Source organism: Curcuma longa, chromosome 11 (genome assembly GCF_044706935.1).
Source record: "Curcuma longa cultivar G26 ecotype Majalengka, Jawa Barat chromosome 11, ITB_CL_G26_1.1, whole genome shotgun sequence".
NCBI classification, from domain to species: domain Eukaryota; kingdom Viridiplantae; phylum Streptophyta; class Magnoliopsida; order Zingiberales; family Zingiberaceae; genus Curcuma; species Curcuma longa.
In genome coordinates, this window is record NC_133871.1 from 10,485,729 (window position 1) to 10,500,452 (window position 14,724).

The 14,724-nt window shown below is 35.1% G+C and overlaps 1 protein-coding gene and 1 long non-coding RNA gene across 3 annotated transcripts; both read left to right on the forward strand.

Moving 5' to 3' along the window:
• Positions 1-2,478: 2,478 nt before the first annotated feature.
• On the forward strand, positions 2,479-4,977 carry LOC141837733 (uncharacterized). Its single transcript, XR_012602565.1, has 3 exons — positions 2,479-2,585; positions 2,692-3,242; positions 4,528-4,977. It is a non-coding gene; the product is annotated as an uncharacterized LOC141837733 (long non-coding RNA).
• A 3,468-nt stretch (positions 4,978-8,445) lies between these two features.
• Positions 8,446-11,699, forward strand: LOC141838636 (E3 ubiquitin-protein ligase XB3-like). Of its 2 annotated transcripts, none has more exons than XM_074726166.1 (8): positions 8,446-8,685; positions 8,781-8,840; positions 8,931-9,002; positions 9,099-9,220; positions 9,323-9,463; positions 9,543-9,650; positions 10,000-10,258; positions 10,992-11,699. In XM_074726166.1, the coding sequence occupies exons 1-8, from the start codon at positions 8,500-8,502 to the stop codon at positions 11,376-11,378; spliced, it is 1,335 nt and encodes a 444-aa protein (XP_074582267.1). In that variant the 5' UTR covers positions 8,446-8,499; the 3' UTR covers positions 11,379-11,699. The 2 variants fall into 2 exon arrangements, with proteins under 2 accessions (XP_074582267.1, XP_074582268.1); XM_074726167.1 differs by having other exon boundaries at positions 8,623-8,685; positions 8,750-8,840.
• The last annotated feature ends 3,025 nt before the right edge of the window (positions 11,700-14,724 follow it).

The following is a 14,724-nucleotide window of genomic DNA, read 5'->3' on the forward strand; positions in this document are numbered from 1 at the left end:
TCACTAGCCTTACTAACCCTAGTCATTTTCCGGCAACTATAGTCCGAGCACTTGGAGCTTCAGAGCCGATTGCCTCGCTTGTACCAAGAGCTTCGATCCATGGTGAGACAACTAAGAGAATATGAAGCTCGGGGGACACAACCAGTGTCGGAAGTAGAAGCTTTGAAGGCCGACCTGGCGAAGAGTCAGTAGGAAATCGAGGAGCAACGAGTTAGCTTGACCCATTATCAGGAAGAATTTGGGGAAGTCAAGGAACAGAGGACGGCTCTGGAACAGGCATTACTAGACGCCCTAGCTCATGAGAAGGACCTGATACATACAGTGGTGGAGCCGCTTCAACAAGAAGTAATTCGTCTGGTTGCCTTGACCAAGCAACAAAAATCTCATCTAGAGCAGGCCCGAGACCAACTGCTTGACTGAGATGCTCAGCTGCACCAGGCCATTGAGGATTCAAAGATCCATCAGAAGCATACGGATGATGTCGTTGAGGGCCAACGAGTATTGGAGTCTGCCCTGGAAGGAGCCCGAGCCGAACTAAAGAAAAGTCAAGAAGAGTTGGCTACCCACAAGGCTGAGGAATACAGAAGATCCTCAATACCAAGAAAAGAGAATGGTTGCTCAAAGAAATGGAAAGCTAGCTGTCCAAATTTTTCGTGTATGAAGAGCTGAACTTTCATTCTCTTAATTTTTCAAGCACATATAAAATTGTCTCTTTTTTCAGGTCCATGTAGGTAGAGAAAAGGAAGCCATATTAGAGATGCTACCATACCTCAGATTAGGCTACATATCCGATGCAGCTGATATGCATTCTTGGTTCTCCTTTTAATTCGAAGACTTCATTTTTTTGATTTCTCATATATTTTGGCTTTTCTGTTAACTGTGAAATCATCAATCTTGTAGCAATCACTTGAATATGCTTTGTTCATCATGCCATTTACAGTAATGAAATACATAAAACTGTCTGAAATATTTAGGTTATGATCTGTGTATGGTAACATAATCAAGATTTCTATATTTAAGTGCTTCAGGTTTTTATTTATTTTACAGTTGACTTATAAATATATATGTGTTTAATTTTGTGTGCTGAAAGTGGTTTTCTATTTTTTTTTTTACAGTATGGAATCAAAGAAAATAATAATTTCAAATGAGCCAACCCAAATTTATCATATTTTTGAACTTTTTATTTATCTATTATCTGTAAATATTATTTCTTGTTTAATTTTTATGTTATTTGGTTTGTGTATTATTTTTTGGGTATTTAAGCTTAATTATGTTTATTAATTTTGCAACATCAACATGTTTTATAACTTTGAATGTATTTTTTGTAGCTTGGACCAAGTATGGTTTAACGTGGCTCACTTGAGTCCATCCATCCTTGAGATTTACTAGCATTTTAAACCTTTAAGATGTTCATTTTATTGTTTTTGTATATTGGGCCAAAACGTTTGGTAGATTATAACTTATGAGAGGTCCCAATGATGTGGATTGAGTCAACTAGTTGAACCTAATCTGAGAGTCAAACTGTTAAATAGTTTTTTGCCCCAATCTTTTCAAGGAATTGAGTCTCTTTGGGTGAAATAGAAGTCATTTCTTCTTACCTTTAAGATATATTTATATTTGACTGAATAATTTTCCATTCTTTGAATCATTGTTCATCTACAAACATCCAAAAATGTTGAAAATTTTTTCTTAGCAAGTTTTAAGAAGGTTAAACTTTTGCCAATCAGTGTTAATCTGCCTGCTATTATATGAGGCAGTAAGCTTTGTTGTCTAGATTTCCAAGTACTTGAGATGTTCCTACTTTGGCAAGGAGCACTCATTCTAAAATAAAAAAAATTGCTACTTTCATATGTCAACTTTCAACTCAGTCAAAAGAAATGAAGATAAATTAAGCCAAAGCATGATTTTATATCGCACAGTTTCTTTGGCTCCATTTCTGAATTCTGTGTCATGGAATGAAGCCTTTGTTATCTATTCTTGTACCTATTTTGATTCTTGGTTGTGACAATTTGAAACTCCAACTCAATTAGTTCATTATTGCAGTATTAGCACAACCATGTTTAGTTTGTTATTATTGTAAAAGGTTGGTTTGTTTATTAGTTCAGTCAAGGTGATAGAATGTATACTTGGATAAGTTCACGAAGTCTTTTTCCTGTTTGGGATGTTTTATTGTTGTATCACTTATTCCAGAGTTCATGTTTGTATAACATTTGGTTATTATCTTACAACAGCTAAGTCCATGCATGGAGAGAGCTGTTCTTGACCAACTCATAAACTACTTTGAGGCTAGGTTGACTGCCTACCCTACAACTTTGATTGAGGATGAAGATCTGGTAATGAAGTTGCAGTTTTAGTACTTATGCCATAGTATTCAAATATGTGCTAGTAAGCAGATCGACGCCATTTGATTACCAGCTGTCAGGTGGTAACCTGTATCTGAAGAAGCGAGTTGCAGTTCAGCTAGTTAAACTAGAAAAGAAAATGATTCATGCTTGTTTGCAGGCTACTTATGGTTTTATACATGAATTACCAGATGACACAATATCTCCTTGTCCAGCTCCTTTGTGCCACAGTTGAAAATTTAGGTATTTCTGAACTCACTTTTTTGCTTCCAATTCCAGATTAATCAATTGTATCGAGTGCACTTTTTTCCTTTTTTGAAGCTATTGCACAAGCAGCTAATCCTTTCAGGGATAAGGAAGATTATAAGTAAAGTTCTTCGGCAGCATCAAATCAGCACTGCCTAGTTGGTTTAAGAAGTCTCTCTGAGTAAGCCAGTAAAAGGTGAAGTTCTGAAGCATATTTCAATTATGCTTTATCAGCTGCTATACTATTTTGCCAGTCACAATTTCTTCCTAGATTTGATGATGCTCTATTGTTGCATTATGAGTTAGGATGGGGATGTTCATCAGTTGTAATACATTAAATTGCAATAACTGAAGATTAATACCCAAACACAAGTGCTGGCCCAGAGGGAAAATGGAATAATGTTGCTCAAGTAAGCAATTCCAACTCGTCTGCATGATTTGGGAATTGGAATAATGTTGAAGGGGATAAAATAGTGCAATGAGAGACTGCAGACCAACAAATCAGATCTTACCTTTCTCATAATATGAGTGTAAAGATGAGCAACCAAAGAAGAGTAGGCTATGGCCAGAAAGGAGAAGTGTGGAAGACTATGGCTTGCTAGATAGGAGGATACAAATTATGAACTAAAAAGGAACGAAATATCAGAGTTAAAGGTATTCTAAATCTAGCTTTAGTTGATTTTAATATTGCGGTAAAGATTTAATTAAATTACTAATTTGATATAGGTGTTAAAGGTATTTAATCTGATTAACTAATGATACTATTATCTCAATTAGATTGTTGATAACTGATAATCAAATAATTGAGTTTTGTTGCTAATTGTTAATTTGCTAATCATTTATTATATTTTTTGTGTTTAATGTTTTCAGTATCTTTTATTTCCATTGGTAAATGGATCTATGCTTTCTCCGATACTACATATTCATAGTATTTTATTCAATTTAGTACCATAATTAGGTACCAAAGCATGTAGGCATAGTTCGCTACATATATCACAAGCAGTATGCACGAGCCTGTTCTATGTTTCAGCGTGGTGTCCCAAATCTTACCTGTGGCTTTCTTTTGTTTCACAGTTCTCTCAAAAGTTAACAGCCTGCTATCTGTCTGATATCGTGCTTATGCCAGTAAATATCGTGTTTGCCATGCACAAGTTAGGTCATTTTTTTTAAATACTTGATTGCAAAGATGCTTCTTCTTTTGTGCTTTCTTCTGACTGCTAAATTTGCACACTGGTTTAGACTAGAGGACCCTATTATTGCTTTGGTTACTTGTACATGCTCTGTTTTAGATAAGTAGACGATTGTTTTTTCTATCGCAATTGTGTTGTGAAATCATTTATAAAGTCTAAAGTGAGATAAGGATTTTGGTCACCTCAACTAGTTTAATCAGCCAAAATAATTTTTGGTTTGCATGACTTATAATTCTACAAGTTAGGTTGTCCGTAACATAAATTTTGGTTGACCGATACAAAGTTTGGCTGTTTAAATCTTGGCTGCATGGATAAGGCTCTTTAAAATCATCATAGGTAACCTAAATTTTGAATCCTATTATCGCATTTTATGATGGTCAACAGGCTAAATCTCTTATAAGTGTTAATTTTAGTACGATCAATAAAGACATATGAAATTGGTAATTAACAGTAGCTGCCTTATGCTGTTTGAACGACTCTTATGCTCCAACAACAAATTTCTAGAACATTCTGGAGCATTCTAAGTTGCATTGCTATCGTTCTAAAATCTTATAGAATAGTTTATATAACTATTGTAGGAGAATGTTTAAAATTCTTTACTAGAAGTAAAACTTAATCTCCATGTGATTCTTTAGTTCTTAGTTATTTATTCTTAGATAAGTACACTAAATAGATTAAACCTTTTCATTTGTATATCATCCAAGTTTGTATTAGATATCTAACTTTTTTTAATTACTTTGCTCGCGTAGTAATTGGCGAGGAAGAACAATCAAGTACCACGCGATGCCAAACAACACCGCCATTGTTGACGTGGCTTCTTCATCGTGCATCCGATGCATCGGACCGTGTTCTCCGCGTTGTGAGCGCACTCAGACAGGCACGGAGCATGAAGAAAACACGGGTCCTGTGTCTCGTGAGTGAGCACTCGCGTACCTGAGAACGACCGGTGGTGCAAGCTAGGATCCCTCATTTTCTCGAATTTTTCATCACATGCCACACCACATTTGGAATTGCGTCCTCGTAGCGCTGTCTTTCAGGCGCCTTTTAAAAAAAAAACAAACAAACAGGCAACAATCATTCCGACCGCAATCCATCCTACCCGCGGCTGAGTTTGCTACGTGTTACGCCTTAACTGCAGGTGGGCGTTGCGTCATCATTGCGTGCATGCGTCCGGGGAGGAACGATACCCGACAATACGGTACCCGACAAAATTTGTACATTTGTATATATGTATTTAATTTTTTTGAATAGATTTCAAATTAAACATTTAAGGTGACGACAATTTTTCATTGATTAGAGTAAATCAAGAAATGTTAATAGCGCATTATTCGCAACTAATATTTTAAGATTATCATCTCATTAGAAGAAATTAATCTATAATATATCATAGTTAGGATTTGATTTAGTCTTTCCACATCAGGCCCGTAGTTTTTCTTTATCAGAATTAAAATTTAATATCATATTTATTTTCCTTTTATTCAATCCTATTGAATGATTACAAGGAAATTTAAATAGTTTAGATCTATTAATGAGTTTCGATCAAAATCCTAATCGATTTATAAAGCTTAAATTGTATTCATTTCAGATCTTGTGGGTTTTGAGATTGTAAAGAGTTTAAAAGTGCACTCCATTATTTATTTCAAACTTTCAAAGGTTCTTCAGTATTAACTTAACAACTTTCAACTAGAATGTTTGGGTTTGGTCTCTTGGAGATAGCCCAAGTAGAAGAGATCAAGCCCAAGCGCTTTAGTTGATAATTGTTTTTCTTCTAAACATTATTAGGGAAGCCCAAAAACAATAAAGAAAGACACATTTGGACTCCGTGGCATTTCAAAAACTCACATGATTTGAAATAAATACAATCGAAACTCTTTAGATCGATTAGTAAATTTTTGAAATTGATTAATGGACTTAGACTATTTAGATTTTTGTGAATTTATAATTAAATGAAAGAGTAGAGTTTAGATAAGGTAGATTTGATATCAAATCTTGATTTTGATTTTAGTAGTTAAATTAAAAAAATAAATTTGAGTTGTACAAATCAACAAGTAAAAGAGGAAGAGAAAAATTTACTTTCCATGAGTGTAGAGAAAGGGAGAGATGTTTAGATTGTATACATTCAAATCACAAAAATAATTTTTATATTTAATTTTTTGAATATAGCTTGAATGTTTTGAAAGTAAGAATTGAAATCTACAGGCCACAGGAGGGGTAGAATGGAAAGGTCATCATAAATTAGTGCGCCTTTGATAATTCTCAAAGTATGATGTATAATTTAAAATTTTCTTAAATCTACTGTACGTTTTGATAAATCGCCTAAACTCTAACGCTTCTAGAAAGTTGTTTTTTTGTTTTTGTCTTCTCTCCTCTCATTCTTCTTCCTAATGCTTGTTTACTTTAAAGAGTAAACATGGAGAGGCGAATTGGAGTCATAGTCAAAGTCGTCATTTTGTCATTTACCAACCTTATGACAGATAAATTCATCCGTAAATTCTTTTTTTTTTTGTCAAAATTTGAGAGAAAACTCTTTCATTTGTTAGCTCTGTGATGAAACCATAATTTCAATATTACTCCTTGTTGAATCAATACATATTTGGTCAGAAAGAATTCAAATAATTAATCTTTGTTCATAAATTACAGGTCCAATTAGTGAATTAACTTCTTGCCATTGATTTAGTAAATTTGCTTCACAAATTCAATTGGTAGTTTGAGTCTCAAATAGGGAAAGTTGCATTAGTAGATCAAAGCTCTGACCTTTTTGTGTCAACCCTCGCCTAATCCTTTCATTAAACCACAAAATAAAAAATAGAGATTTTTTTTTTTTGTTTGTTTGATCATTAACAACTCCTCATAAGTATTTAGAATGATTCTCTATCAAAAGTCATTTTCAGTGTTAATTCAAGTTAATCTGACTCCATTTTTCAGACTTGAATTAATTATCACCTTCAGCGAAAAAGAAATTTCATTTATTGCCCGAAAAGCATGAAACTTTTCTTCCATGAATCATGAATGGCTTCTCTTTTCTTCTTTGAATGCAATTAAATACATACACTTGTTTTGTTTGAAAGGCCAGTTTCAAGGCATGTGCTTGTCCACATGTTCTTGTTTACGTCAATAAAGAAAAGGTTATTCAAAGGTATTCGAGTGTATTTGTCAAAGGCAGGACGGTAAACTAATCAAGTCTAGTTAAGTTTTATAATATTTAAATTTATTTGATAAGATAATTAAATTACGTAGAATTTAAAATGAATCAAAGTCGTAAAATAATTATTTAAATTTGATTTAATTTTTTTAACTTGAGTTTAATTCAAATTTGACTTTGATTTAAATGTTATTTAAAGCTTATTCAAACTTATTTGTATTTAAATTTTTTATATTTTAAAATTTTTAATTAGTTATTGAGTTTGATAATATAAATTTATTGTTCATTTTAAAATTTTTTTATTTATTTAATACGTTGATAAGAATTTTATTGATGAATATGATTTATAAATGTTGTTCACGAATATTATTCATAAATATTATTTACGAATATTGTTTACGAACATTAATGAATTACGTATATATGTTTCAAACTTATTCGTTTAATTTAATAAGTTATTCAACTTTATTCATTTAATTAATCTTATATTATTGAATGAATATAAATAATTCTTATTAAATTTAAATTTATGAGTATTTAATTCTTTTACAATCTAAAAAAAATAGCTCTGCTATTTCAACCGCTCTCTTAGAATTGGTAAATCATCACCTCTTAAAATTGATCCCTGACTATTACATCAAATCAATACCACACATTCATAGTTTTTTTAAGACCTACAAAGGTAATACAAAAAGAAGCTCTATTTCTAATTAATTCCACAACAATTTTATTATGTTAATAATAATGCAACCATTTTTATTTTAAATGTGAAAAAATCGCATGGCGATGTCATATGCCACTTGATCCCTTACATGTTAGTGGGCTTCTAATTAAATATTTAAAAATTTAGGTAAGATATGGTTGTTTATAAAATTAATTATAGGTAAAACTTAAAAATTGCTCATTATTTTTGTTATTATCTAATTTTTATATTTTAGCACTATTATAAAAAAATCTCCTACTTAATCCAGAATATTACGTATTATTATATCAACACATATTTTTTTTAACTTAATCAAAATTATTTTAATATGATTAAAATTATTATAATGTATAATAAGTATAGTAGTTTTGCATAAAATTGCTCCGAGTTTATTAGAAAAGGATATTTTAGGAATAAAAATTAAGTACCTTTTTAAGGAAAAAGATAATAAAGGAGCGTTTTTAATTTTTTTCCCGCTCTGTATTTTTCGATTTATGATATTTTAATGGACGATCAATGATATTAGATCGTCCATTAAAATTTATCTGTATTTTTCGATTTAATTTGATTATCGATAAAAATATTTGTAAGATCGAATCGATTTAATTTAAAATTAGTGTAAGAGCTGGATCGAGTTAATAAATAATAATAATTCAATTAGATGCAGTAAGATCACCGGCGGTGAGCAGATCTTAAATGTCTGCGACTGGACCTGGCTTAGCGCATTAAATGAGGCGAGTCACGATAACCATTTGGGTTTAAGATTTGACCGCGGCAGCTCTCCCTCAGCCCCGCTGCCTCAGTCGTCTTCCTCCTCTCCGCTGCCCTGCCTCCCCGGCCGTCGCCGCCGGGACTCGAAAAGTGGGGGAGTGCGAGATGGGACAGACGCTGAGCTGCGCTGGGTCGACCGGTAACCTCGGCGGTTTCTTCGCTTCCGTCCAAGCCGGCCGCTTGGAGACTGTGCGCGCCGCCGTCGAAGAAGATCCCTCCTTGCTCCTCCGGTGGACCTTCTTAGATCGACTCTCAGCCCTTCACATCGCCGCCGCCAATGGTCATGCTGAGGTGCTGTCGAATATTCCTCTCCTTTCTCCGCGTTTCCATTTGGCATAAAAGCTGTGTGTTTTAGGATCGTTGAAGGTGCTTGGAAATTGTTGCAGATCTTGTCGATGATCCTGGAGAAGTATTCCAATCCGGATATAGTTAATCGTCATAAACAGGTACTGGGATAAAAATAGATTCAGATTTTTAGGGCGTCTCCAGTGTTTTGACGACGGTGTTTTTTTGCTGGAACTGTATGCAATATTTAGACTCCGCTGATGCTGGCTGCGATTCATGGGAAGATAGCATGTGTGCAAAAGTTGCTTGAAGCCGGGGCAAATGTGCGTTATATGATCTCGTTGGTTGATATGTTCACTTTGAATTTTTTTTTCTTCTCGTGATGGAAGGATGATGATGTTTCAGTTTTGTGTGGTTAGATTCTGATATTCGATTCGTTGAAGGGAAGAACTTGCCTTCATCATGCTGCCTACTATGGTCATTCAGATTGTCTGCAAGCCATCCTCTCTGCTGCCCAATCCACTGCGGTTGTTGATTCTTGGTGCGTTTTTCCTCAATTCCCTTGATTCATTTTGATTGATGGTCCTTGGCCTTGTTTTAATTACTTAGCTCTGCAATTTGCCTTTTGGTATACTGTTATTAGGGGATTTGCCCGGTTTGTAAATGTTGGGGATGAAAGGGGAGCGACGCCTCTACATCTTGCAGCATGGCGAAAACGGACTGAGTGTGTCCGTGTACTCTTAGACAACGGGGCTCTTGTTTCTTCTTCCACTGGAGAATATGGGTATTTTGACTGACTTATATACCCGATCATTTGTTTATGTATCAATTTTCTGTTTTGAGCTCGAAATCCATATTTGCAGTCATCCTGGGAGCACTCCTCTACATTTGGCAGCTCGCGGAGGAAGTTTGGATTGCATTCGCGCATTACTTGCATGGGGAGCTGATCGGCACCAGAGGGATTCATCAGGGTGGGCATATTTTATCTTTTCAAATTGCCTATACTCTTGGAGAAATTGGAACTGCTAGCTTTACAATTGAAATCTTGAACATACAGACCGTGTAGATTCTTTGTTAGTTGGCCTTTTGGTGATTATCTTCCAACAACCATGAAATCTCTGTTTAGGAATTTTTCAGGCGGCATTTAGCCTTTTTATATTTTAGCTGTCTTTTGTTAGTTGAGAGTGAATTATAATGAATCAAAAATTTTCATACATCAGGAGAGTCGATTTAAGGAGTCTCTTTCTCTCTTAATTTTCTACAGGGAAGTTTTGTCTTTGTTTCACTGTTCTTAAACATATGCTGATCCGTTTTCCACAGGCGAATACCATATTCTGTAGCTATAAAGCACAATCATGGAGCTTGTGCAGCTTTGTTAAACCCATCAGCAGCAGAACCTCTTGTTTGGCCTTCTCCATTAAAGTTCATCAGTGAACTTGATCCAGATGCAAGAGCTCTTCTACAAGTAGCTCTGATGGAGGCTAACAAGGAAAGCGAGAATATAATATTGAATGAAAGAAAAAAATTGTTATCATCTCCTGCAAATGTGGATGAAGCATTTCATGATGATGCTTCTGAGGTATTACAACATTTCCTTGATTGTCTTTTTAGGGAAGAAACGCAAATGATATTCTACTTGTAATGTAAATAGTAGTAATGGATTTTAGGCTAGTAGATCTTGCAGCACCACAGAGGCTTTGGTGAACCTTACAGCATTTTAGTAGTTATTTCACTTGTTGAATGTATTTGTCTAACAACGGTGCATTGTTCACAAATGCATGATTGTGATTACTGATAAGAGAAGATCATAATGATTGAGCTAATTTTGAGCATGCCTTTATGAGGAACAAATACCTCAACTTTGCTAGTAAAGTTGATTTTGCGCTAAATCCTTGATGAACCTTATCACAGTACAAATGGAATTGTACTTCACCACCAAGTCATGTTAATCTCTACTGTATGGGGCTGTTTATATGGATTTTATCCTCCATTGAGGTATATGGAAGACTGCAATAATCAGACCTCTTACATCACTAGTATCGATAGGTATAATTCCAGTAAAATTGTCGATAAAACTTAGCTTCTTTATCTCACTTGACCTTTAACTGTCAATTTAGTAGAACAATTTTATAAGTTTGTTGGAGTATTTAATGAGATAATTGACAGTATAACTACATAACCTTGTCTAAAGCACAATGATGGATACTTTTATGCTGTAGACCTGAATAAATTGTTAATTGGTGCTTTATCACCATTCATCTAGACACAATGTTGGAGACTTAACTTTATTGATGAGAAGAATGGTCTTGCAGGCGAGTGATACAGATCTTTGTTTCATCTGTTTTAACCAAGTCTGCACCATTGAAGTACAAGACTGTGGGCATCAGATGTGTGCTCGCTGCATGTTGACTCTTTGCTGTCACAACAAACCCAACCCAACAACCTTGTGCGTACCCTCCCCAACATGCCCTTTCTGCCGCAGCAACATTGCCCGCTTAGTGGTCGCCAAGACAAAGTCCATAGACGAGGGAGAGAAGGCCACCAACTCTAACTTGCAGAGATCCAGGAGGTCAAGGAATTTTAGTGGGGGAAGCAGTAGCTTCAAGGGCTTGGCATTGTCTATGGGATCATTTAGTAAGATGGGACGTAGCTCCGGACGCATAATGAATAGCGAAGATATGGAGGACAAACCAATGTAATTGTGTTTCAGTAGTATCATAGCTACCAGTTTTGGAAACTCCAGTTAATCTTGCTGATGCAGTCCATTCCTTGAGTAGATTTTCTCACTCTAAAGTCATCAAACATGCAGTAGCCACAGATTGGAGATTATGTTCTTTAAGAAAGAGTGCTTGTATGTTCACATTTCTAAATGGAGTATTCAGAACCAATTATCATGAGATATATAGAGAGAGATGGGGAGAGCCATTTTGCAAGCTCTCCCACACCATCAACCATGTTGAAACTGTAAGCCTGCTTGCCTACTTTGCAATATCAATGAGTCCATTTACCAACTTTTTTTATGTAATCATTTTGTTTGTCCAGTCAATGAGTGAAAGTGGAATTTGTGATGCCTCTTGAGAATGATATGGTTTGAATCAAGAGGGAAGATGCTGCTGCGACTATTTCACGAAGACCTACCAAGTCACCTTGGGCCACCTATTGGAATAGAGTGAGGATAGCTTCATCGTGTGAAGGTGTCCACTAAAGACAGGGATGGGCTGCCTCAAAGGTCAACTTAATTGTGCAGAAAGGAGAGGATACCAGTTGTTGTTTTGTTGATTTATAGTTGTTGGTCAAAAGTTTGACAAAAGCAGTGATGGTGCCCACTAACCGTGTTGATGCAGAACATTGCATCGGTAAGAAACCATATTCAAGATTAAATTGCTTGTTTCCCTTGGCACCTTCTCTTGTCCATACTGGTCTATAAGGTCAGATTAGGTGGAAGTGGAAGTGGAAGTGGAAGAATATAAATATGGTCTCCCCATGAGTTGTGACAACCTTGATGAGATGAGCATTCGGAGGAGGCAGCAAGAGACTGAGGTTGATGACACAGCTAGGTGGTGTCAGCGATGATGAAGGTTGTGGCTCCATAAGTGTGGTCGAAGATGAGATTGGCTAGTTGATCAATTCAGTCCTTTCCCCACGCCACTTCTCATTTAATCTTGTAAAAGAATTGAGAGCCTTCCACGAAGAAAGGCACACTCAAAGGTGGAAGTTTTGTTAGTCAAACAGAGACCACGCATTCAGTTGAAAAACTTGGAAAACTGCAGGTGGAAGAAATTTCTAAAGTGAAGAAAGCAATTGATGGGCATGGAAGACTGGCTGACATCCATTCTCATGATTTCATCAAAACAATGGTGCTAGTTAGGGCACAAAAAGACTCATTCTTGGAAGTGATTGAAGATTCTGACATGTCAAAAAATGTTTTGAAGGATTTTCGCAGGTCAAGCTCGTGGGATTATGTTACCTTGTTGTCACCACATCTTCTACAAAATTCACTTAAGCATAGAACTTGGATTACACTGATGAGTCAATAAAGCCAAGCCCAACTTCTGTTCTTGCCTTGGATCCTGATGATGATCTAAGACCAGAAGGTTACGAGTTACCTCAAGGTAAAGTATCCCTTATTGCATAAACAAGAGTAAAGTTGATTTTTCCACATGAAGAGTAGGCTTGATTCCGTGATTGTCTTGCTCAATGGAGATACTGATTTATCTTGTATTGTTGTTTTTAATCTCTGAAAGTATCTGCATAGCATCTGCCAATAATTTTATTTTCTTCCTTCTTCCACCTTCGCAATCTCAATTTCAACAGAATAAACAAGCGAACATCAAGATCCCATAGTTCTGAGTATAAGACATCTATTGTGGTCTTCAGTGATCCTAACTATATGATTCAATTTATGTGATTCTTAATTATTTTAGCAGATTCGGAGACCAGCACAAGGAGACTGTCTACATGTCGAGGGGCATGATTTTCTGGCAAAAACGCACAATGAATTGAGTTTCAATGTTATCCATAATATGAGTGCTAGAGACCACAATTGTCCTAAAAAAGAGCCAAAAACATGAATCTGGTATCAATGGAGCTGAGTTAATTTGTTGGGGCACAGCTAGTTGGCCCTTTACTATCTCTGGAGGTGTATGACAAATCTGATGATCTTGAGGTTGCATCATGTGATTCTTCTGATGTTTCTCCTGATCACCAGCTCCTTTCTGATTTGATCAATGAGACCGTATTGGAATATATGCAACATGACACTCACAACTGCATGCAGTGGGTCCCACTGACATGCAGTGGGACCCACTACCAATGTGAGTGTCATGCTGCATTCATGCTGGTATTTTTCATGCTATGAATCATTACTCATATGAAAGAGTCTTATTTCAAAGCTGGTTCTCAAATTCCCGTCTTAGAACAGTAGTGCCAATGGATTTCAATGTGCTTGAGAATTTTCTTTTTGTATCTTCACATTATAGTTATATTTTGTCAATCTCTATAGGAGCAAGTTAGTCCGATTGAGGTCATAAAAATATACGCCTGCAAGAGTAAATATATCAGTAGTTCATATGTTATATTATTGAAAATTTTAAAATACTCATTTGTAATTTTTATAGATGTAAGAACATTTTTACAATAACCTAACTTATTAACCTAATTTTCTTATCTCCTCTCGTTGTCGTTGTCATTACACGCTAAAGACGTTGCCTCATCCTTTTCATTATTACAAAATATAAATTTTATCTCATTGCTTCCCACACATAATATCTCTTTCATGCAAATCTTAATCCTTACCATCGTTACTTGATCATTGATTCACTGTCTTCCATTGTTGTTCTTCTTTGTCGTCATCAATTGTCACTGTTGTCATCGCCTAGTGACCATGAAATTTTACCTGTGGTTGCTACAAGTGTATAAAGCAAAAAAGCTACAAGTGTATAAAGCACAAAAGGATGGCCTTCTCTTAGTCCTTCCAACAAATTAAATTTAGATTTTCTCTTTATGCTGTTTGGCATTCTATGTTAGTTCTTGATGGGCAAGTTAAGATGAATGAATTAATAAGGTTTGAAAAAAATTTATTTCATCTTCGAGTCCTGAATATCTTTACTAAATCATATCACTTAATGGTATAAAGCTCTAATGGCATTAAGATTTTTCTCTCATTTTTGTATTGCAGGTTTAAGAGTTTCTTTGATTTCCTATAATGTATAGTGAGTTATAGTTAATTAAACTTAAAAATGTATGTGTGATTAAATAAGCATTCATCTAGAAATTCGTATTCCAGGTGAAGTTTTTTTACTTATGTCGTTATACTTAACTTATGCATGATTTAAATTTATAAAAGTAGATGTTATAAAAAATAAAGTTAATTTTAATTTTAATCTTATTTCTACTCTTACTATTTTATTATTACTTATCAAGTTTGTTTGTCGGATTCTTATCTTGTTTGTTTATTATTTAAGATCTTATTAATCAAGCTTTGCATATGTTCTTGGTGATCTTTCTTACACTGCGCGTGCACAAGAAGGAATCAATGCTCAAATT